The sequence below is a fragment of the Melozone crissalis genome, unplaced genomic scaffold, assembly GCF_028551555.1.
Source record: "Melozone crissalis strain CALT ecotype California unplaced genomic scaffold, PUWL_Pcris_2 ptg000019l_1, whole genome shotgun sequence".
NCBI lineage: Eukaryota > Metazoa > Chordata > Aves > Passeriformes > Passerellidae > Melozone > Melozone crissalis.
Window position 1 is genome coordinate 2,710,145 of NW_026535797.1, and position 25,046 is coordinate 2,735,190.

The 25,046-nt window shown below is 44.7% G+C and overlaps 1 protein-coding gene across 2 annotated transcripts in view; it reads left to right on the plus strand.

Moving 5' to 3' along the window:
• Positions 1-25,046, plus strand: part of CUNH10orf90 (chromosome unknown C10orf90 homolog) — a 99,114-nt gene that overhangs the window by 56,856 nt on the left and 17,212 nt on the right. For both annotated transcript variants that reach the window (XM_054276539.1, XM_054276538.1), the window contains exons 2-3: positions 11,462-11,556; positions 14,316-15,366. In XM_054276539.1, coding sequence (XP_054132514.1) covers positions 11,464-11,556; positions 14,316-15,366 — 1,144 coding nt within the window. In that variant the 5' untranslated portion in view covers positions 11,462-11,463. The remainder of the gene's footprint in view (positions 1-11,461; positions 11,557-14,315; positions 15,367-25,046) is intronic.

The following is a 25,046-nucleotide window of genomic DNA, read 5'->3' on the forward strand; positions in this document are numbered from 1 at the left end:
TGATGGAACAGGGAATATCAACAGTGACCAAAGAGGTTTCTGAAAGCACATCCAGCAAAGTCTGTGCCCTGGAAGTGGTTTTGTTACAGCATTAGTTCACACCATGTGAGCTCCTTTCCCTGCTTCTTTCTGTTGTAGTCTTGACCTAACCTTGGAGTTGTGTCCCAAAAGCAGGAGAGATGTTTGGGATCAATTCCCATCCCAAAGCACCCAGTGGAAAGGCTGGATGTGGAGAGTTTGGCTGGGGGAAGAGTGCAGCTGAGTTATTTGATGGTTTGTGTGTTGGCTCTGGATCAGAGATTGTTGTGGAAAGGAACAACTGCAGGACAAACAAAGTGGTGCTGGTGGCAACCGTCCCCAGGCACCTCATTTGCCTTGGAGAGAGAATTGTTTCAGCATTTGGTTGTTCTGAGCTGCTCAGTTATCCCTTCACATGGCATTACTCCAAGCATTCTCTGCAGTAAAATCTGGGAATCTGGTGCTGAGTCTGTCATGTTTAGGAGGGTGGCTGCTCCAGCAGTGCTTTGCTCTGTGACTTCAAGCAGGACAGATGTTGCACATGGTTATGTCTGAGGTACCCCACTACCAGGGTCAAGCAGCATTATTAGATTTTCTCCAAGCCCCTCAATTTCCATAATCTTACCAGGAGATTTCCATATTTTTTTAGAGAATGAAAACAAGAAAGTGAAATGGAAAATCCAGGCTGACAAAGAGAGCCCATTCCATGAGAGCTGGCAGAGCCCACGAGCCCAGACCCAAATATTGTTCCTCACTCCTCCTCATGTCCCCTTTCCCTTCCCCTCTTCCATCTGCCCCTGTGCCCCCTCCCAGTGTGTCCTGCCTGAGTGGGAAACGTGTCCATAGATCCAACAGGGATGATCTGGTCAGCTTCTGTCTGTGCCAGCCTCATGTTCCCACAAATCCATTGATTTTCATGGTCAGCTTGTTGGGACATCAGCTACTGACCCTTCTGTCAGCTTGCTTGGAAGAGACCACAACTTCAAAAAGCTCAGGTTGGGCATAAAGAAGGATAGGGCATAACTGGAAATCAATGTGATCCAGTTAGAGGGCACGGCACAAAAGTTGTTGGGTTTTTTGTTGTTAGATTGTTGTTAGGTTTTTCTTTTCCTTACTTGTTTCACATGCAGTAAATGAAAATTAGGAAAAAAATCAGGACTTCTAAACCACAGGGACAACTTTTTTGCAGGGAAATTTGTGTCGTGCCCAAGAGAATGCAACCCTCTAAGTTTTTTTCTATATCACCCTTAGTGACATCATAATTAAAATGTAAAGCTGTATGAATGACTTTATCCATGCAAGTAGCTCTAAAAGAATAACTATTACAAAAAATAACTATTCACATATTGAAATATTTTCCTGATTGGTCTGGCATTGAATTTGTTGTGGGGGTGTGTGTATATTTTACAAACACAGCCTTGGAGAATGAGGAATTTCAGGACAATGCTCTTTCTTACCCATCTGAAGCAGCTCTGATGTTGAATGCAATTATTGTTGAACGCAATAATTTGAGATCTGAGCTTAGTTTTGCACAAGAACTGGAATACACAAACAGGTTTGGGTGGTTGTTGCTAGGCAGCAGCTGCTTCCCTCTTGGAAAAGCAGCCAGGGCTGCCTGGGCTGGTGCTGACAGCCCAGCCCTGCTCCTTCCCATCCAGGTGACACCCACAGCCAAAAGAAAGCTGGAGAGAACTCCACATTTCACCCCAAAAAGCTGCCAGGAGTTACAGGTTCGAGGGCTTTAACATTTAATCATCTTTTCTGCACCATTTCAGAGCTGAAAGCCTGAGTGATTAAAAAAAGAAAAAAAAGCAATGGCCAATTGTTTTCTGCTGAATCTGGTGATAAAACCAACCACATCCCCTGTTTCATCATCATATGGCAACACTTTTGATTTAATCTCTATTATTTAATCTCTTTCTGGGTTTTTCCACCTGTTGCAATGGAATCCAAAACGGGTAATTTCAAGATGAAACAAATGTGGGTGTGTAGTAAAAGCACGTTATGAATAGAGATTTGGTTTTCTGCTTTCCCTTCCAAAGGCAAATTCAGGTAATAATTCACCAACTGGAAAGTTTTATGTGGTGGAATAACTGCAAAGTTCAGCTGTTAGATTTCAAATAGGGACAAGTCCATGGCAACTGAAATAAATTAGAGGGAGCTGCAAAATATTCTTAAATTTTGCAAAACAAAACTATTTGTGATCACACCAGTGACTTAGAAACGGAACTTTTGAGGCCTCATAGTTATTTAAATCTTGCCTATTGTGTTTTTATCCTGTGAAAGCTTATTTTTTTTATCTTGGCTTTAGCCTCCTGCATCCCCTATTATCAAGCAGTTTGTGATGTCTGTAATCACAGCAGTTAATGTGAAAGATTTCCCAGAAAGAAAGAATAATCCCAAGTATTACACAAAAAATGAATGCTTCTATTGTACAAAAGTAACATGAAAAGTCTGTATTCAATCTGGCATGGCTGGAAATCCAGCAAGTTTTGTTTTGTTGTACAAATCGCTCAGTGTCAAATTTGGCTCCTGAACATCCCATTTCTTTGTTTTGGAAACAAAATGGGAGTGATAGAGATGTGGGCTGGAGTCACTCCTTTGATACCTCCACAGAAACATCTGTACCCAAGGCACACATCATTTTCTGGAGTCACTGCTGTTTTAGGAGTATTAAAAGGAAAAAAAAAATCAATAAATACCATTGTTACGCCAAAGCATCTCAAAAAAACCCCTGCAGCAGGACATAAATTGAGTCACAAAATGCATAACAGGCAGCACACTTGTCCTCTCTGAATTTCTCTTTCAAAAGCAGGTAAATATAAGAAATATTGAATTGGGAGGCTACACAAAAACCTTGAGCTCTTATTATGCACAAGCAGCTCTGGGCAAATGTGTACATTTTGTAATTGCTACCAGTTCTGAGCAACACGGGCGGAATTTTTATTTACAGAATCCATTTGTGCCATCAAACTCTATGCACGTTGTGACCTTTACATAAATACTGGTAATAACACTAAAATCACTCTTCATAAATATAATTTTTTGGCTGCAGAACTGCTTTGCCTTTGTTTGATTATGCACTGTATTTGTCATGTTTACAGTCACTTAAGAATTTTCTGGCTGTCTCAAGCATTCCTGGACTTCCAGAAATGGATGTGGTCTCTAAAATGGGGTTGTCTTAATGCCAGGTTGGGAAGGGGATTCTGAGAGGGGTGAAGGAAACCTTCCATCAGCTCTTTTTCAAATGTTTCTGTTAATTACATCTTTATTCTGAGAGGATATTGGGTGCTCAGGGTCAATAAACCAAATAATGTGACAGTAGGTACTAATGAATCTCAGTGCCAGGCTCTGAACCAGGAATTGTCTTCAGAATTTGCTAAAATCAGAAAAATTTTAGTGCTGATGTTGCCTGGACTCACATCCCTCCTTTGTTTCTGTTTCCTGGTTACTTTATTTTCTGTACAAACTTCTGGCACATCCAGTGTTCGTATTGAAATATTGAATATATTTATTCAGGTTCTAACCCAAAAGTCAGTGCTACAAATTTCTGACATAAACCAGGAATTTTTTCCTCCAGTGAGTGCCTTGCTTTTTGTTTTTCCCCTCTCTTGCTTCCCATGCCAGGCCAGTGACACCTCCAGGGCAAAACCCCTCCCTGGGATCCCTAATCCCACTGAAGGGTTTGGTTAAAGAAATACCATCAGTTTCCCAAAAGAATAAAATGGTCACCAAGCAGGAATTTGGCAAGGAACCTCTCTAGGTGTGAGCACCTCATAGAGGAATCAAAATTTCCCAGGATCTTCTAAAGAGGATTCCTTTTCTCTGAGCAGAATTTGAGGTTTTTTTGTTGTTCATGTTCTTGTCACTGTTTTGACAAACCCTCTTAGAAAAATGTGTCCAAACTATAGAAATGTATCTGTGTCCCAAATTCATAGTGAGTTGTATGGATAATATTGGATTGCCCAACAGCACATCACTGAAAATTAAAAAAAAAAAAAAAAAGGAAAAAAGAAAGAAAACTTGGAGGAGAAAGGGAAAAGGGAGAAAGTGAAGAATTTTCTTAATTTTGTCTGTGTGATGGATGTGCTGGGGGTGATCCCTGTCTTTATGTTATTAATTAGAGATAAAGAATAACAGCAATGCATAATGAAAACACCATTTTTTTCCACTTATGCATGGGTTTGAAGATCTAATTCCTGTGCTCTTTCCAGCCCCCTGATGAGCACCTTGCTTCTAATAATACAGATAATGAGACATTCATGACTTGTGGCTTTTTGATAGCAGACCAGAACCCATTTGTCCCTTCCATGGTGGATCCTGTAATCATCTCTGCAGGCAGCCAGCACAGCTCCAAGGTGTGCAAGCAGGGAGAGATAATTCACTTATCAAATCTCACTTGTAACAGAAGAAAATCCCTCCTGACACGTTAAAAAAAAACACAACAACAAAGAAAACTCTTCTATTTTGTTTACACAATGACTCCTTTTCAGGCTGAAATGATTTCAGGCTGTTAGGCTCGCTCTGATTTGAAAGCCTTCCCCACCAAGCTGCCTTAAAACACCCTCATTTTGTGCCACTGTGTTCAAGTGCTGTCTTTTGTGGCAGAGTGCTTGTTTGTGTTGGTTTGGCTTTTTTTCATGACAGGAGAGGTTTCAAGGAAAGGGCTGGAGCTGCTTTCCCTGCTTTGAGCCCGTGTTGCTGTTTGACCCCTGCTGTCAGGATGTGCAGGTGGCACAGGAATTAGATCTTCAAACCCATGCATAAGTGAAAAAAATGGTGTTTTCATTATGCATTGCTGTTATTCTTTATCTCCAATTAATAATATAAAGACAGAGATCACCCCCGGCACATCCATCACGCAGACAAAATTAAGAAAATTCTTCACTTTCTCCCTTTTCCCTTTCTCCTCCAAGTTTTCTTTCTTTATTCCCTTTGTAAGTTCAGCAAAAATGCTCTGAGAGGACTGAAGGACTGTCCCTCTGTCACCCTCTCTTGAGGAGCACATCCTGTGTGGTTTTTAGGTGTGTTTGACCTCTCAGGATGGTTCCCTGTTCTCCTTAAGCAGGTGGTGAAAATTCCTTATACCAAGGCTGCTAAATGTGAAATCCTGCAGAGATTATCAGTGTAACCCCTCCCCTCTTCCTTGAATTTAACATCACTTCTGGAGGCTCATGAGAATGTCCAGGAAGGACAACAGGAGAAGCTTCCTGGATCCCTGCAAGTGTCCAAGGCCAGGTTGAAAGGGGTTTGGAGCACCCTGGGACAGTGGAAGGTGTTCCTGCCCTTGATCTTTAGGCCCTTCCAACCCAAACCATTCCATGTGTCTGTGCCAAGGCTTGCTGAAGACACAGCACTCTCTCCTCTAGCAACTAAACACAACATTTTTGGTAAATTCCCTATAAATCGCTCTGACACCAGCAAGGACGCTGACAAAAGGTGGAATTTTCACCATTCGTGTCTCTACTTTTCATACCAGGAATGTGAACTCGAGCTTTGCTGCTCAGTTTTATTTCAGGTGATGCCAGGCTCTGCAGTTTTATGATATCCTCTCTTTGTGACACATGAAGAAGAGCAGAAGACACAGGTTTGGTTCTGGTGCTCATTCCAGCTTGGCTTTCATCTCTGATGTATCCACCATGTCCGGGTGGATTTTTTTGGATGACTCACCTCAGATCTGAAGGAGCAAACCATGATCACTCCCAGCCCTTACTGAGCAGGGAGCCTGATGAATCTTTAACCACGACACTTCTTTTTCCTCCAGGCTTCCGCAGGTATTTGAATTTTAAAAAGCCACGAGGAAATTTAAACAGTTCTAATGTTTTAAACAGAGTCGGGTATAAATTACTTCCTCCAGTAAGAATAATACACAGAAGGAAGAAAAGGCCTTAAAAAAAATGTTTAAGTGAGACACTGTGTTAGCAGAGTGATCACTCTGATACCCCACCCTGCAGCTAAGCCATCCCTGGCCTTTAGCTCCCAGGTGCTACGTGGGGAATTTGAGGAATTTTGGGGAATTTTTGAGTGCTGTAGGGATCCTGCTGCCATGTGTGACAGTGTTCATAGGGGTCCGAGGATGAGGGAAGAGACGAGGATCTGACTCCAGGTTTCAGAAGGCTGATTTATTATTTTATGATAGATATTGTATTAAAACTATACTAAAAGAATAGAAGCAAGGATTTCATAGGAAGGCTAGCTAAGAATAGAAGAAGAAAGAATGATAACAAAGGTTTGTGACTCAGACAGAGAGTCCAAGCCAGCTGACTGTGATTGGCCATTAATTAGAAACAACCACATGAGACCAATCCCAGATGCACCGGCTGCATTCCACAGCAGCAGATAATCATTGTTTACATTTTGTTCCTGAGGCCTCTCAGGTTCTCAGGAGGAAAAATCCTAAGGAAAGGCTTTTTCATAAAAGATGTCTGTGACAGCCATGGACATGGATGGGAGCTCAACTCCCCTCACCAGTCTCGTGGATGCTGAGCTGAGATCAACAAAAAAGGTAATTTTTTTGTAAAGTGGAGGAGGTTTCCACTCTTTTCAGAGCAGTGTGTGTGTTCTGCAGTGCTGTTTGATGGTGTTCTCAGGGAAGCACCGGAGGTTCCTGGAGGCTCCAGAGTTCACTGTGAGGTGATGCTGGTGGCTCAGAGGGGACAGGGGACATGATCAGTGCAGAGCAAGCAGGGCTTGAAGCAGAACAAAGGAGATCAGAAGTGCTGACACACTTTTGAGATTTGTCAGCATGTGAACAGCAAGTGACTAAAATATGCCACATTCCTGACAAAAACTGGGGCTGAGGCCAGGGCCAGTGGTCTGAAGTCATTCCAGCTCTGCCTGGTGCCACTCTGGGTGTCAATCATAGAATGCTTGAAGTTGGAAAAGCTCTCTAAGATCAAGTCCAACCATTTCCCCTGCACTGCCAAGGTCACCCCTTGTGCCCAAGTACCACATCCACAAGATTTCTGAACACTTCCAGGGGTAGTGATACTGCTACTTCCCCAGGCAGCTTGTTCCAATTCTTGAAAACCCTTTTGGTGAAGGAATTTTCCCAAAATCCACCCTGGACCTGCCCTGGCCCAGCCTGAGGCCGTTCCCTCTGCTCCTGTCCCTGTTCCCCCCGGCTGTGCCCTCCTGGCAGGAGCTGTGCAGAGCCACAAGGGCCCCTGAGCCTCCTTTGCTCCAGGTGAGCCCCTTCCCAGCTCCTCAGGGATTCTGCAGCCCCTGCCCAGCTCCTCAGGGATTCTGCAGCCCCTGCCCAGCTCCTCAGGGATTCTCCAGGCCCTTCCCAGCTCCATTCTCTTCCCTGGACACCTTCCAGCCCCTCAATGTCCTTGTCATTTCTGGTTTATCATCAAACAGTGTCCCTCAGCCTGGCAAAGACCTGAACCACTGGGAAAACCAGCATTTTTCATGGTTTTAATGTGAGTCCAAAGTTTTGCACAAAACCTGAGCTGGCTCCGTGTGGGGCTGTCCCGGGCCTGCCAAACATTCCCAGGCCGTGATTCCTCAGCAGCTCCCTCACCTTTGCCATCGATCTGGGCTCCAGCAGCTGATTTACAAGCACATCTTTTCTGAGCCATTATCTGAGGCAGCTGCCAGTTGGCCCGAGGCAGGATCCAGGCACTCGAGACGGGGGAATTGGTTCCAGCTGCACTCTGTAATTAGGAAAACCCTGGGCTGCAGCCGGATGTTCAGATGCCTCACAGAATTCACAGAACTCACAGAATCACTGGGTTGGAAGAGACCTTCAAGATCATCGAGTCCAACCCAGCCTCAACACCTCAACTGAACCCTGGCACCCAGTGCCACATCCAGGCCTTGTTAAACACACCCAGGGATGGGGACTGCACCACCTCCCCGGGCAGCCATTCCACAACTTTATCACCCTTGCTGGAAAAAACTTTTTCCTGATATCCAACCTGTATTTCCCTTGATGCAGTTGAGGCTGTGTGCTCTGGTTGTGTCAGTGCTGCTGGAGAAAGAGCCCAGCCCCAGCTGAGCACAGGCACCTTTCAGGAGCTGTGAGAGTGATGGGGGCAGCCCTGAGTCTCCTTTTCTCCAGGCTGAGCACCCCCAGCTCCCTTACCAAGGAACGCAGCCTTTGGTTCAACAAACAGGATTTGTGAGGGGAGGAAATTAAGAAGAGTGAAGATGTCACAGGATAGAGGTCACGTGCCAGCAGTTGTTCCTTGTGGCATCTCCCATTTTTAATGGATTGTGGTGGGAAGGGAAGGTCTGGGGAGGTTAAACCAATCCTCAGGATTTCAGCTTGGAGTGAAATAAGTTTCTCCTGCTCCCCACAGAGACAGAAAGTACTTGAAATGCCATTTCTTTCATGTTTTCACACCAGGGAAAAGTGAACTTTGCATTTTGTTGTGTAACAAGGGTTCCAGGGCAATGTGTTTTGTCAGCAGTGAGCATTTGAATGCTCAGTGTGGGACATGTCTCTGCTAAAGCCTTGTGCTGCCTGTAGTGCCTTCATTGCAAACACAGATTCAAGCTCTTTTTAAAGGTTTGCGGGTTTTTTATGCTTGTTCTCTTAGCATGAATTAATAAACGTGAAGCTTCCAACGATAGATTTAATAATACCATGATAAATGCCAGTGCTTTTGCCACCAAGGCCATTTAATCTGTCTCAGCAAATACATTCAATGACTTGCCAAAAGTTGGAGTGTTTTCCAGCTGTAGGATTCCTATAGCAATATGAGAATGTCCTTGCATGGGATAGGGTACAAAAGACAATGCAAAACTCCACTGTGGATGATTTAGCAAAGGAAATAAATATTTCCTCTTCTTCTTCGTCTTCGTCTTCTTCTTCTTCTTCTTCTTCTTGTCTCTATTCTTCCTGCCCCTCCTGCTCCAGAAAGAGCTATTTTTAAAGTTAGACACGCAAGAATTTACCAATCTTTTCCAAGGATCTGTGAGATATTGGAAGGTTGTACCACAGATTATTGGTAATTGTGGGAGATTACTTGGATAAGAATAATCTACCTCTTCTGTGCAATCTGCTGTGTGGACTTAGACAACTTATTCTTCTTTAACCCTGTAGTACTCAGTCTTTCTCTGGTGCTGGAAATGGACTTGAATTAAATTCATGGAAGAATGAGCCTATGCGAACTGATTTATCCCTGCACTGCCTCTGGATTTCCTTGTGCACCAGCTGACATTCAGAAGTTGATGATCACCTGTTGTAGTTTCCTCCTTGATCTGAGAACTGTGGGGTTTTTACTGCAAAGCATTTCAGGAAAATATTGATAACTTAGTGGAAGTTGTTGCTTTAATTACGTAGGGGTTTTAATCAATTTTCTGTTAATGTCTTATTCAATCCAAGAATTTCTTCTTTACCCCTCTCCACAGGTTATTCCCTATTTAGTTGCTTTAAAAAATAAATAAGAGCAAGCATGGCTGCTCTTCACCATGAAGGTGCCCACATGTGATTGATCACAGCACTGATACACTGAAAATAACCTTTCCATGAGGCTTCCCCAGCAGCAGAGAAGAGGATTTTGTCCTTGGATCCTGTGCTCCTCACTGTGCACCACAGCAGGGTGAGGAGCTGGCTCCAAGGCATCTCACCTGTGTTTGGTGCCAGCAGTTTCCAGTGCTAGACCAGGTTCCCTGCCTTTGCACTGATGGCAACCCAGCATCATTCCTTTGCCAAAAACCATGGAGTGGGCCCTCTGCTCTGGCTGTTTGCTGGACTCTGGTTTTTCCCACACTGTGGCTAATGAGTCCAGCTGTTTGCTCTGTGGCTCTGGACTCTCTTGCTCAATGACAAAAACAAACCTCTTCCTTCATGCCAGCTATGGACATACATGGTGGCATCTTGGAGTTATGCTAGGGAAATGTTAAAGTATATTTTAGTGTACCTTATCAAAACAAAAAGCTCATCAAACACCCTCTAAATGTTGTGGTGGGACTAAAGATTTCTTGAGGGATAGATCTGATATCTTCCCCCTCTTGCCCTTCACCAAGGAGATGAATTCTGTTGTGGTGGGCATGGTTTAATAAACAGTTCCTAAAGTGGAGATGATTTATATTCCTTTGTTAATATAATGTAACACATAAACTGAAATTCTGCTTAGCAAAAAATTTTCTCCTGTGGCAGCCTGCCTGGGTGGAAGAAAAATAATACAAAAGGTCTTACCAGTGGTGTGACATGTTGCTGTAAAACAACAGCCAGGAACGTCAAGAGATTTCAGTCCAAATGGAGAATTTCTGAAAATTAATTTTGGATGCTTAATACAAACTAGAAAGTAACGTAATTTCTGGCAAAACAGTTGATAGCAGACGTAATGCATCGGTGCAATAGCCCAGACTGTGTTAAATGGAAATTAGCTCCATGCAAAAAGCTGCAGAGAGGGAATAGTGCTTGCAGAAAACAGCCCGTGACAAGAGCAGAGGTTGAGGTGCTGGTGGAATAGTTATCACTGAACTGGGAATGCTGGGATGTAATAGAATTTGTGGACATGGTTTGGAATCACTGCAGATTTTTAAATGTGAAGGTGACTCAGTGCCAGTGAAATCCAGCTCGTTGCTGGGCTGTGCTCCCCGTTCTGCAGAGGGCACAGAAGGGGTGTTTGTTGAAATCTGTGGGAAATGGAAAGATAGAAACTTCCACAGACATTGAAGGGTTTGATCTGCAGCCTTGGGAGAAGCTTGGAGTGATGTAAAAAGACAATAAACAGATATTAAGCAGAAAAATAATAAACTTGTGTTTCTATAGTTGTAAGTAAGAATCTGCCTGAAGTGAGTGAGGAACTGCACTGATGAGATGGTGAAGCGTTTATAATGCAGGGGTGGGGCTGAATGGAACGAGCTGAGAGTTCAGAAGTTAGAACAGAAGCAGATGTGTGCCTGTGAGACAGAAGCCCATTGGACAAAAGCATCCTCAGTGCAGCAGAAGTGAGTAAAGGTGATGGGTCAGAAAAGCAAAATAAACCCTGTGGCAGCTGTCCATGGGGTTAGAAAGTTCTAGATTGCCTTGTAACAAAGAACTTGTGACTGCTCTGAGCTATGGCCAAATGCTTGCTCCTCTGAAATCTCAGGGCCTCTGAGACTGATGTTTGTCTGAGCAATAAATTGTTCTTAGCTCAACTGTGGTCCCATCCCTTAATTAATGTAGGATTATAATAGAAATCCACATTTCCCAGCTTCCCCAGTCCCTCCACAGTGCTGCCCAAAGCCATGGAAATCAAAAGCAGAGATGGTGCAGCTTTGGATCAGCCCTGGACACAGTGTGGGACTGCCCAAGTCCCAGCAATAGAATCCCAGGGTTTTTCCACAGCCTCTTCTGTGCAGGGGAGAAACAGATCCCAGGGCAATCAGATCACTTCCAGGACTCCTTCCCTCCTGCTGCACTCCATTGAAAAGCACATTTTCTAACTCATCTCCTCCAGGACACTGACAACAATGTTCCTTTCTCTGTGTTTTTCCCCAGGGATGACACAAAAGCGCTGGGGCCCTGATGGTCAGAGGACATGCACAGGCCTTCAGTGGGAGAGCAGTGTGTGGGGGAAATCCAGCCCTACCAAGGTAAAATAAATAAATTCTGCTTGGGGAGCAGTCAGCAGAATGCAGGAGGGTTTAAAAAACAATCACTGATTGCTGAGCAGAATGTTTGGACTTGGTTTTGTTTAGCTAAGCTTAGCTTAGGCAGCAGAAAAGCCAAATATAACGATGGCTAAGTGTTGTGATTCTGCATGCTCTTGGTGATGGGGAAAAATGGCATAGTTTTGTTGGGGAAAAGAAGTTGTAAAAAACCCCCCACGAGGCTAAATCAAGCAATATCCCAAATATCAGTACATTCTGCCTGATATATCCTCAGGACAAAGCCTGAGGTTTTCAGCTCACCACAATTACTTTGTGTATGTGTGGATTTTTTTCACAAGATGCAGTGAAACTTGAAAGCTCCCAACGAGCACAGGATCAGCTGGGCAAACCTTAAAGATCCAATTCTTTGTTAAAGATTGAGAGGAGGAAATAATACATATTTTCTACAGAAAAAAAGGAATGTAAATTATTTAAAATATTGGCGCAGGAGTCTGTAGCTAATCAGGAGCATTTCTGACATGCCTTTGGACTCTTGCAGGATGTCTCCATCTGTGCAGCCCTCAACAAAAGAAATAAATGTCAAATTAACTACTGGAGCATGAGAGATGCATCCAAAATAAAGTCTCTCAAGGAACATTCTTCTTTGGTGCCCTGTAGAAATCTGAGGGAACTTGAGAGTTTTGGAAGGCATGCAAAGGTCTTAAACCTGTAGGTAGAAGTAAATGAAGTGAAGAAAATATGAGGCAAATGTTGTTACAAACCATGAAAGAAACAGAGGAGGAAGAAAATGCTTTCCCTGAGGCTGTGAAATTATTGAATTGTCCAAACCACAGGCAGCTGGTTTAAAAGAGTTGATAAAATTTATCAACTCCATTTCACCTCGTTAATAAACTCTTGATCTACCTCTGCCCATTTGGGTTCCCAAGAGGCTCCTTCCCAAGGGATACAAAGAAAGTGTTCCTGGTGATGTTTTCTTGCATGGAGGAGGAGCACAGGGATGGTTTCATAGGAGCTCAGAATCATGGAATGGTTTGAGTTGGAAGGGTCCTTAAAAATCATCTCCCCATGGGCTCCAGTGTGGTGTCACCCTGATGCCTTGAGAAGGCTGATCTAGAACAGAGGTTGGATGGAGTTAAAGAATAAAGCAGGGATTTATTCAAAGGATCTCCTCCATGGATCCACCTTGGGCAGCACCAGAGCCCAGCCAGGGCTGCACCCAAGATGAACCAAAATGGCCCCAAAATGCACGGCCAGGCACGGGGTCTGTCCCTGGGATCAGTTCTGCTCCATTTGCACCTTGCAGTTCATTGTCCCATTCCAGCTTTAGCCCCTGCAGTCCCACCCTGCTTGTTTTTCTCTCTCCAGCCCACGGTGTTTGTGCTCCTGGGCTGAGATTGGGATCATTTGTCCTTGGTGCCCAGCTGGAGCAGGAATTGTTTTGTCTCCCTGCTCTGTGCACAGAGCTCACCATCCCCTAATATGAAGCTCAGAAGTGCACATTAAAGCAGCACAGAATGTGAAACATAGAAAAGCTAAACCTGAGAATCATTTCCTCCTTCCTGAGAAGGGTGACCATGGCACCAGGGAGGTCAGAGCAGTGTCACCCTCGCAGTCCTCCTGGAGGAAGAACAATGTTGTGTTTTGAAGCCCTTGTTGAGTCCTAGCATTGATTATCAGGTGATAGAGACACTCAGCTAGGACTGGGGTAAATTCCCAACAAGCAGGAGTTGATGGCACCTAAACACAGAATGGGCTTTCTTTAGGAAGCTGATCCTCACATTCTGCATGCCAATTCAATGTTGTGTATGGATTTTTTTTTTGTTTGTTTTCTATTAGGATCAAGGGATCTGGGAACACAGGGCAGGAACAATCTAATCAGCCAATTTACAGCAGCAATGAGATTAGGCCAGATGCTTTATTGCATGGGACTTACGTGCCCAATGGGGTAGATAATAACAACAGGAGGCTTTAAACTCAGGTTTACTCTGTTAGAGAGCTCGAACATAAAAGCACCTCCTTTGTCACCTCAAGGGAAGTAAGGTGTGGTCTATCAAGATGAATATTTCCTGTCATGGATGGAAAAATTAATCTGGGCCACTCTCAGTCTCTGGGCCGCTGTCAATCAATCTTGTACATATGTGTTTGTACATTGTTGGCAGGTGTCACCAGGGAATCATAAGAAAGAGGGAACTAATTCATTAAAATAGTACTCAGAGCCCTTATGAGTAACTGTATCTCTTTTTTGGGAGTTTTTCATGCCTATATCTGGTGAGGTTGTAAAGCTGTCATGCCCCTGGTGCCCACATGTCTTCTACAGCATGTGATGTCACAGGGCAGTGATTCATAATGCACTTAAATGCATTCTAAATTCCAGGAGATCATCATGAAAGAGGAATTTATAGTCTGAAACTGGCAACTGTCTTTGCCATGTCCATTTTTAAACACCCACCAATCCCATCTATGGTCATGAGTTAAATACTCAAAATAATGCTATGGAATACAGGTTTTAAATTTTAATATTTTTCCCTTCACCAGAGTGATAAAGTTTTCATTGAAGCCTCCCAGACAATTCCGAGCTGATTTCAAGAGCGTGCATTTTTAAATGACAAAAAAGTTGTTATGAATAGAAAAGTAACAAGAGATCTTGAACAAAACTGTCTGCTGTGATAGATGGTGGACGAGAAACAGTTGCACACAGGATATTGGAGTATGGTGATAACTGGGAATCTTTTCATTTACAGGAATCTCTCCCTTCCCAAAACACAACATTGATTTCACCAGTAATCACTGCACAGATTGATGAGGAGAAACCCTCTGTGCCTATGCAGGCCCTGCTCCCCCAGCCCAGAGCTCCTCACACAGAGCCACCCTTGCCTACCCAGGGCTCAGCCATCGTTAGCAGAACATTTCTGGTGCTTCCCAGCCGCTTGGAGATCCAGGCATCCTTAGAGGACACCATGTCACCGTCGGACTCTCCCAGCCCAAAGCAGTGTCCAGGCCAGCAGAGAGGCTTTGCCTCCATCACTGTCACGGCCAGGCGTGTTCCTGTGGGCTCTGGGGAGCTGGCAGGTGGCCCTGGGGCTGGCCAGGAGCCCAGCACCGTGTCCCCCACGCCCAGCACAGTCCCCGCTCTCCTCGAGCGCTGGCCTCCCCCAGCCCACGCCATCCAACCTCCTTTAAAGGCTTCCAAGTCTTGCTCAAGATTAGGTGAAGGACCCCAAAAGCAGCTTTTTGACCCTGGAATCAAGGAGGATGGCGTGGGTCTCCAAAGCAGTGATGGGAGGGAGAAAATTCCACCTTCATTCATCTCCTGTGTCCAGCTCCAGGTGTGTGAGCCCTGTCCAAACACCATCTATTATCTGGACAGGTCGCTCAGTGTGTGCATTGACCAACCTCGAGTTAAATGCCAAAAATTGTACAGATCCACGTTGTCCTTGAGCCTGAAGTGCAGTTTGTCCGGATTAACAGCAGATGGAGTAGATGGCATAGCTAATGGAGAGCCCATGGAGGAGACAGCTCCAAGGAAGCTCCCAGGAGCACACGGAGCTCCGCTCAGATCCCACCTGAGCTCAGACTTCACGGGAAATAAGGTAATTAAGGAGGAGAAAACAGAGGAAGGACATTTGGGTCGTAAATACCCTTTGCAAAGTGTCTTTGCCTCGGGACTTGCAGCATTTGTGGATATTCCCAGAGGACCTCACAAGGCAGCAGCAGCAGAGGAAGAGGATGAGCAGCCTGGCAGCCACCACACTGTGCTTTCCCTCCAAATTCCTCATTCAAGCAATGAGGCAGGTAAGTCATTTCCACAAACCTCAGGCTGGTGGAGCAGAGGTTCAGGCTGGAGCAGCCCCACCACAGTGATCCTGTGAGAGCAGATAAGAGCAATTTCTACTTCTGCAGAAGCTCAGAGAGCTAGAGCACAGCCCAGAGGTTTCCAGCTCCAGCACTGCCATGAATATTCACCATGGCAGTGATGTGTGCTGCTCATCAGCTGAAAGAGAGAAATCCCCCTGTGTTTACTGCATTAAATCCCTTTTTTAAACTATTTATAACGGTATTTTTTTTTATTATTCTTCCAGCAACCTGCAAGTGCTTATCCCCTGAAAATAATTAGGTTTATCTTTGAATAAGGGCTGAATTTCAAGGTGTGAATTTTAAGAAGATGACTGCACTGAGCTTGGTTTTGTGCTCCTTGCAATTAAAAATGATCTTGTTTTCAGCTTTTATTTAGAAGGCTACAGTAATAAGCCCAGGCTTTTATACTTAATGGAACCAGGTAAAAGGTTTGCAAATCTTGAACACATTTGTTTCCAACCTTTCCAAGCATTTTACAAACATAAAATATATGTTCTTTGCAGCATTGCTCCTTGGGGAAAGGAGAGGGGCCCTGGGGATTGCTTGCTGCCCAGAGTGGTGCAGCTCCTGCTGCACTGGGATTTTCCAGCACACTTGGATAGCCACAGCTGGGTTTATTGCCCTTCCAGGAAGGGAAGGTGGATGGGAAGATTGTCAGTGAGTGCAGTCTGTTTTTTACCAAAAGCACAAAGATTAAACTCTCCCCCTCAGTACCCTGCAGCCTTGGGCTACGTTTAATTCAATTACCCTGTTCTTATATGGCCTTTTTGAGCTAAGGGTCAGTGCATGAACACGAGCCACTTCCTAAAGCTCCTCTGTACCTTCATCCTCCCAGTGTGCCAGTGGAAGGAAACAGAGATGAGAAGCCTCACGCTGCCTCGAGGGCTGGGCAAGGTGCAAACTCCCACCAGTCTCTGCTGCTCTCCCTTTTCCATGCCTGAAATCAGTGGGATTGCTCCTGCAGGGGCACAGCCTGACATAAAATATTCCTCTGTTTCCCTACGCATAATGCAGGCTATGTGGTGTTAGACAGGAGAAGAACAGTGGGGAACAGGAGAGGGAAGATGCCAACCAGTGCTAAGGGGTTTGGGATGGAAATACAAAGGGATGGCACCAGCAAATGCAGCACTTCATTGTACACATCCTGATTTTACATATCAGAGAATATCACTCCATGGGGAGTGTTATGTATTCAAGGCTTTGTTCAACACCATCTAAGGTTTCTCTGTGATAAAGCAGATTTAAAACTGAGCCTTTCCTGGGCTTAGTGATGCCATGGTGGCATGGAAGAACCACTTTTACTAGAAATAACCAGAAAGTGAGTTGGGAGGCTGCTCATGGTTCCATAGTTTTACTGAAAGGAGGAAATCAGTGAAGTAAGGAGCTGAGAAATACTGGTTTGTGATAAAGAACTTCCACCATTTGTGTACATAAGACTATAGGTGTAAATAAACATGGGAAGTGTTACCTTTTAACTGCTTCCACCTTTTGTGTGGGCCATAATGTAGAATGCAAAGATATACATTTCTCCTGCTCAGACCCTTTGTAATGTGTAAGGAGGTGTTTATCAGCCTACTACAACTTTCCTGTGTGAAATTTGTATAAACAACCAGAATAATGCTCCATAACAACAGCAGGATAATCCAAGTAATGAGCTCGTGCACAGCCATCAACCATTTAATAGGAGAAGCCTGGTAAAATGCATGGGACATCCACACTGGTCCTTAAAATGAGAGGGAATGGTGTGGTTTTAACCTGGGACAAATGAAAAACTGAGTCCTTTTTACTTCTGGACTGGGTGAAGTGAGGAGGAGAAGTATTGGTATGAGATTATCAATCATGGAATCATTTATGTTTGAAAAGACCTTTAAAATCATCCAGTCAAACCAGCCCCCAGCACTGCCAAGGCCACCACTGACCCACGTCCCCATTGCCACATCCAAAGGGCTTTTAAATCCCTCTAGAACTTGACAACCCTTTTGGAGAAGAACTTTTATCCCATTCTAGATTCCCAGTTATTTTGGATAGGTTTTTTTCCTCTGCTGTTTACTAATTCAAACCTGTTCCTGTTAGGCTTTGCTCTGCTCCATGTTTATGCAATGAAATGTTTGTGAAATGAAGTGTTTAAAAAGAAAGGGGAACCAGCAAAGAAGGGACAGTGAACAAGTTTTGCCACAGTGTTCGTGCTTTAACTCAGTTATCTTATGGATGAGGTAACTGCAGAGAGCACTTTGTCCATTACATTTCTGATGACCCAGAAAGTTGGAGTTTATATTGGTTTGCAGCTGTAGGCAAGAGCTTCCTGCCAGCAGAAATACAAGTGGTAATAACATCACTATGCTGAGGGGGAAAAAAAGAAAAATTACTTTCAAGGCTACACTTCTCTGTATGAAATCTGTAAATGCAGTTTGCAGGATGTATAGGTTGCTTTATTAGGATCGAAGTTGGAAGGAGCACCCAAATACTTCTCTGCTTTACAGGTGCTGGGGCTGGGATTGCTGTTTCCTCTAGGCCCAGCTGAGTGTCTTTTTCCTAATCTTTTGTGTGACTTCACTGCAGTAATGATGACTCTACTTACTGTATTACTCATTATTTCATGTCCAAATCCAACTGTTCAAGACTTGGCTTTACATGGACCTGGATAACTTAATCTAAGGCCCTTCTTTCAGCAGGAGGCCGGGCCAGGTAATCTCCAGAGTTATATATTTCCACCACGTGCCTCATGTGAAAAGGATGCTTTGGGATTATTAATGAAATGTAAATCTTGGGCTCTGCTCGTGGATGGGAATTACACTTGGAAATCCAAATCTCTGGGACTCAGAGTTCAAAGCCATGGTTTATGCTAGAGCATCCCAAGGATTGAATATGATATTTCCCCACTGTGGGCTCTATCTTCTATTGGCTGCACTGCTTTGGGCCTTTACTTCCATTATCTGGCAAGAAATGGGATTGTAAGGGCTGGAAAATCCATGTTGTACATGAAGTCAGGCTGGAACCATGGGAGGACAGAGCCGTGGGACAGAACTGTGTTTATTTTTAGTGAGTGGCCAACATTCCCATCCCTGGGGCAGCTGCAGGGACGTGTGAAGGGTCCCACTGAGGGCCACACGAGCCACCCACCTCAGAGATGTGGCCAAGGGCCAGCCCAGGCCAAGCTCCACGAGGTGCCTGCCACGGGTGATGGATGTGCATCACCCTGCCTTTGGTCACGGCTTTTAACAAGCTGTCAGGACTTGCTGATGCTGCTCTTAGGCAATGCGGCAATTTCCTTTCCTGTCTGCAGCTGATGTCTCATAAATACAAGGTAAGTTAGAAATGAAAAGATTAGTCTTGTTTCTGCTGAAGACAGGAACATTTTTAATAATAATTTCTCACCTAGCTTTCATGAAGAATGTATTCCCCATGAATATCTAGTTCTCCATCCGTCTTTCACTATCTATTACCCTATTGGGCACTAGGCTGAATTATTAAAAAGGAGAAAAAAGAAGAAAATGGGACAATTTTAAATTCTTTTTGACCTCTTGATTAAACAATATCATCTCTTTTCTAGGGAAGATTATGAATGCCAACATCTAAATTTATCCATTTGAGCTTAGATAGCAGTAAACTTCACGCCTGAGCGCCTTCACACATCTCAGCTGTTTTCTAAACCAAAATATTTCCTGCTCACCTCTACACTTTTGTTCATATTTTGTTGTCATACCCAAAACTGATGTGAAGAGATATTAAGGAATAACAGCTGAGCTGGAGAGTGAATCCACTCTGGATGGTGGGTGCTGTGCTGGATCCCTCTGCCCTGAGCTGAGGTGCAGATGTGCAAGGAGGGTGGGGGGAGATGACAGAAGGGAAAATCATAAATCGCATTGCCATGTAAGCCACTCAAAATTAGGGACATCAGGCTTATAAGATAATCATATGGCCACAACAGTGTGGTCATAGGACCAAGGCAGTGACAATCCCTGTGCCAGGGCCTGCTGAGGGACCTCAGATTCTGGGGTCAGTCTTGGACAAGAGAGATCTGGAGGGGCTGGAGGGTGTCCAGGGAAGGGAATGGAGCTGGGGAAGGGGCTGGAGAATCCCTGGGGAGCTGGGCAGGGGCTCAGCCTGGAGCAAAGGAGGCTCAGGGGGCCCTTGTGTCTCTGCACAGCTCCTGCCAGGAGGGACAGCCAGGGAGAGGGACAGGAGCAGAGGGAACGGCCTCAGGCTGGGCCAGGGCAAGTTTGCATTTGGTATTGGGGAAAATTCCTTCATGGAAAGGTTTGTCCAGGCCTGGCACAGCTGCTCAAAGCAGTGCTGGAGCCCCCGTGCCTGGAGGGATTCAAAAGCCATGTGAAGGTGGCACCTGGGGACATGGTGGCCATGGCAGTGCTGGGAATGGTTGGAGCCAAGGCACCGAAGGTTCCAGAGTTCCAGCCAGAAGAGTTCCATGGTTGCACACTGCAGTCAGCAGCGGGAAGGGATGGCACACAATGGGGATGGCACACAATGGGGATGGCACACAATGGGTGGCTGTGATGAACATGCTCAGCAGAGCCCTGGGAGCTCTCCTGCCTCTGGGGTGTCCAGGGCAGCACCCCCAACGTTCCTCTCTGAGGATTCAGGGATGAGATGCTCGGGAGGGGAGGGACGTGGCCACAGCAGTGAATGAGACACCCCAGAGACTCGGTAATGCCAATGCTTGCACCTTTGCCCAAAGAGCGTGGCAGGGGACTTGGAAGCATAATTTGCTTAATTAAAACAACCCAAGGCAGCCAGTGGGGAAAACTGAGATGGGATCTGGCCTTTGGGTTTGTTAAATGGCCCCAGATGATTACAGATTTCTGTTTCCTTCTTGAACTTACTCATTAACAGGTGCTGAAGTCAGCAGTGTTAATGAGTTTTTAAGGGGTAAATAACTAGACTTGAATTTGTTTCAAGGTCTGTTTTAATTTTTTGATGCATGTATGCATATTCCTCCTCATACTGGGGTAAAATCAGAACAGCTGGTGCTGTGGGACTTTGATAAGCTGCTACCTGCAAAGCAAAAATATATTTTTGTTTTAAATACACACTGAAGAGCTCCAGGTATTTGAGACATATATGTATCAAGAAAATCTTGTGGGTCACCTTTAAACGAATAGATCAACCTGGTGAGAGAATGAGCTAATTAGGAAATCTGAAGGCTATGAGTAATATTTACTTTCATTAATTAAATAGTATTTGAAATGCTATGATGAAGGAATGTGGCCTGTTGTTCTCACATCATCTTCTGTTTATGGGAAAGTCACCATGCAATAAGCCAGAGTACAAGATTTGTACGTGAGTAAAAATAAATATATATATATACATGAACAAGATATAATTAGAGGAAAGCAGTTCCTGACAATATGGAATTTATTGTATAGAAACTTGAGCAGCTCCAGCTGATGCTAATTAACTCCCCACCCTGCAAATGTGTGCAGCAGAACTGGTGGTGAAGACAGGAGAAATATGAAATATGGCACAGGAGATTTTACTTATCTTGCACCTGCTAAGCACAAGGAGCCAAATCTTCAGCTGATGTCAACCAAGTGAAATCTCTGCCTGCAGAGGAGTGACACTGATTTACACCAGCCAGGAATCTGGCTGGGGATGTTACTGACTTGGCATTATGGACACAGCAGCTGGTGCTGACTTGTTAAGAACAAAGGACCACATGCCAAAAAGCCCATTAAAAGGAGCTCCTTTGATGTTTCACTTCATCTGGGATAAATTTGAAATGGAGGAGGCTGTCAATTTTCCTTAGTCTAGACATTCTGTGTCACTGGGTCCGTGTTACACTGAGGTGTGACCTTCATGTGCTGCATCCCCAGGAAATGAGGATTCAATCACTGCAGGTGATGAAAACTCGAGTGAGGAACTGGAAATCCTGTTACTCTGGAAGATGCTGCCAGCCTTTGAGACAGACCCCAGCCTGTGTGATGGGCCAGAGCAGTTGCCTCTCTTTATCTTTGAGCTTTTAATTTCATTTGTAGAAAGAAGGGGATGCCTCATATTTTCTGGAGGGCCCTTTTGCATTTTTTAGAGTAGCAGCTCTTCAGCTTTGCTCTGTCTCAAAGTTTTGCTGCCTTCCCCATCATCTGGTGGTACAAAGGGTGTAGGAGAAGGAAGGGATCAGCAGGAGGGATATTCTTTGATATTCCACTCCTTTAAACTACTTATTTATGAAATCAGGAGACAGATGTGGTGACCTCCTGTCCTGCCATATGGAGGCAAGGCTACCCCTGGGATTGTGAGCAATGCTGTCAGCAAGGGAGAAGGGTGATGCTCAGGGCTGTGAGAGCCAAAGCTGGCTTTCAGTGACAGTGCTGTGATGTCACAGTGACCCTGGCTGAGACCATTTTCCTGTGGAACCAATTCTTCTTTATCAATTTCTCTGTGGTTTAAGGCAACGAGCAGCCAGAGATGGTTGGATCTTCTTGGAGTTTGCTTGTTTCTTTGCAATTTTCTTGTGGATTTTTTTTTTTTTGTTTGGTTTTGTGTGATCATAAAATAATTTGACTGGAGTTGAAGTTTCCTTCAGGAAATGCATTTTGAGGATTAAAGGCTCAATTTTCTGTTCTGGGACATAGCAATGAAGCGGTTGGGTAGGAAGGCCATTGTTTCCCTGGAAGACAGAATGATGTCTGCCCTGTTGATGATGATACAGAACACAGTTTTATGAGTGGAACTTATAAATTAGATTTTCCCAAAAATGTTCGTGTTGTCTGAAGATCCAAGTTAAAGTTCAGCATATGAAAACTGAAGGTTTGATTCTTCCTCTCTTTTCCAGTTTGGATTCCATTATTTAAAGGTCTTTTCCAACCTACACCATTCTATGATTCTGTGATTCTGTGACATTTCTATCTGAGCTGTCAGCCTTGGTAAGAATGTGAGACAGTTTGAAGTGAAAGACTGGAGGGTACAAGTCACTCGTTAGCACTCGGGGCCAGCAGCAGGGCTGGAATACCAGAATCATTAAAATAATGATTAAAAGAGATGGGCTCTGTGGATTCAGTGACTGCATTATGCCATTGGAGTAAAGGGCCTCATTTTCCCCTAATTCACACTTGGTTTAAACCAGGAACGACTCTTGTACAGTCTGTGAAATGAATACTTGGCTCAGCCTGGCTGCGGTAAATTATCAGAAGGAGCTGAACTAGGTGCCTCAGACATGATGAGAATTCCAAGTGGCCCAAGCCTTTCTTACCCTGAAAATCGCCATTTAAATGTTCTGAATCATCCTGAACATTTTTTTTTTCCAAGTCACACTGCATCAGATTACTCCTTGAGTCACTACAATAGCGTCTGATAGCTTCTAGCATGACGTCCTGGAAATGCAAACATGGATTTCTAACTCGGAGGTTTTGGGTCTGTGGCTGTTACAGGCAATGTCTCGAAAGTACAGCAGTAAATATTTTTTCCTTTCATCCTCTCCCAGCTCATAGGAGGAGAAAGGGAAAAATGCTAGTAAAATATACAAACACTGTAGTTGAGCAGCTGGATGCTGGGCACTCCCTGGTGTGAGCAGTCACCTCAGATCGTGTGGGTGGGTTATTAGTTGTCCACTCAAATATCCTGCTGCAGTTACACCCTCTCATGATTCCAGGTGTAAGGTGATGTCCTGCAGGTGACAGGCAGGAACGTTTCCTTCTCATTAAGGTTGGAAAAAGTCCTGCAAGATCACCAAGTCCAACACCACCGTGTCAACTAAACCATATCACCAAGCGCCACATCTGCTACTTTTTGGAACACTTCCAGAGATGCTGGCTCTACCTGGGAAGCCTGTTTTGGGGTTAACCACTCTGTCAGTGAAGAGATCTTTCCTGCTGCCCAACCTGGACCTGCTCTGGTGCAACTGGAGGCTGTCAAATTGCAGGATTTTGCTGCTGCAGCCACTGCAAATCCTTCCACCAAAACTCTCCATGGCAGCCAGACTGGGTGCAGCACATTGGTCCCCATTCCCTCCCTGGAATAAGTGATGTTCCCTTGTTTAACAGCAAGGGAGAAGGTCAATTAATTATTTGCAAAGTGCGTGGAGAAAATAAATTGGCCTTCAGCAGGGAGAAGCTGATTGTTAGGGGCTGGTGATTAGCTGGGTTTGGGATTGTTTGCTCTGAAGCCACTACAATAATTTTGCCCAAAGCCTTCTGTAAACAAGCTGTTTCTTGACATTAAGAAGCTTTTCCTACTTAGGACTGATTATAGGTTTGAAGCCTAACAGCTCTTAGGTACACTTTCTGTTTTAAATGATTACAACTTTCTACAGTCAAATACTAGCTTTTGCCAAAAGAAAGCCTCTTCCTTCTGAGAAATATGGCCACAGCTGTCAACATGGTTTAAAAAAAAAACCAACCAGAAAGAGGTAGCTAGGAAAAAGAGAAGGTTTTTTTGCTAGAGATAATTTTTAAATCTAGACTCTTAGCTTGAGGTGTTATTGATAGAGCTGAGATAATTAAGCTTTATCCCCAGCAGGCAGGGCTGTTTGAAGAAGCATTAATAGAGGTGCAATGACACATTCATTGGGGGGAATGGGCTGGCTGAGCCTCTCTCCTGAAGCCAGCAAAGTTACCTTGACTTTGGATCTTGGCAGTTCTGGGAATGGAGCTGAGGACATGGCCCAGCTCTGTTTCTCAGGATCCAGCCCCATGTTTTTATTGAAAGGTGAATCAAGACCTTGTTAGACATCACATTTTGAACAGGGAGTGTGGGCAGAGCCACATTACCAGGAATTCAGGTGGTTTCCATTGATGTTGATGCTGAGCAGCAGCTGATGCTGCCTCTTGCAAATAAGTCATTTGAGAAGCATCAGGAGACAGTTTGGGACAAAAGTCTCATTGCTGGTCAGCAGGAATTTTAGTCAAAACATGAATTTTGTGGCACCCCTGGCCGACTGCAGCTCGCTGACTGATCACAAGTGATGCCTTTTGTGAAAAATAAATCCTCCATCCTACCTTGCATCCCTTGACAAACCCTGGCATAACTAATAACGCTGCCATGGCTCTCAGTGTTTCCATTTCTCTGGGTTCCCAGGCTGTTGAGATGATGTGCTCTGTTTGCTCACATCTAAGACTGCGTGGCTCAGCTGTGCCAACCCTTGATTCATGATAAGGGCTGTGCCATCAGTCTCTGTCAGACACAGGCTGGAGCCTTGCTCGGGATTATGGATGGCTGCTCGAGGCACGTGTGGGTCTCCACAACCACTGGGGCTAAATCTTGAAGGAGGCAGAAGTTTCTTATATTTGAGGAATGTTCATTCCTGCTCCTCTCTGCTTGGGGTGTTGGCAGCATCGGCTCCCAGCACGGAGGTCTGGGAGAGCTCAGCAGCTCAGGATGTGGGGCTTTTATTGAATTCAAACAAACCCCCCAGCAGGTGCTCTGCAATGCACAGCCACCCCCAGTGCTGATGTCTGATCTCATTAGGGACACCCAGGGAATCAGCTCGGTGTCCCCTCCCCAGCCACCTCTCGGCCTGACTCGGTGGCCGGGGAGGATTTGCAGCCGTGCCTCTGCTAAAATGAGCTTTGGCCAGTTTCAAAGGAGCACTTTGTCACAAATCATCAAAAATCCACACTGGAACTCTGGGAAGAGTGTTATATTCAAGGATGAAAAGCTGAATT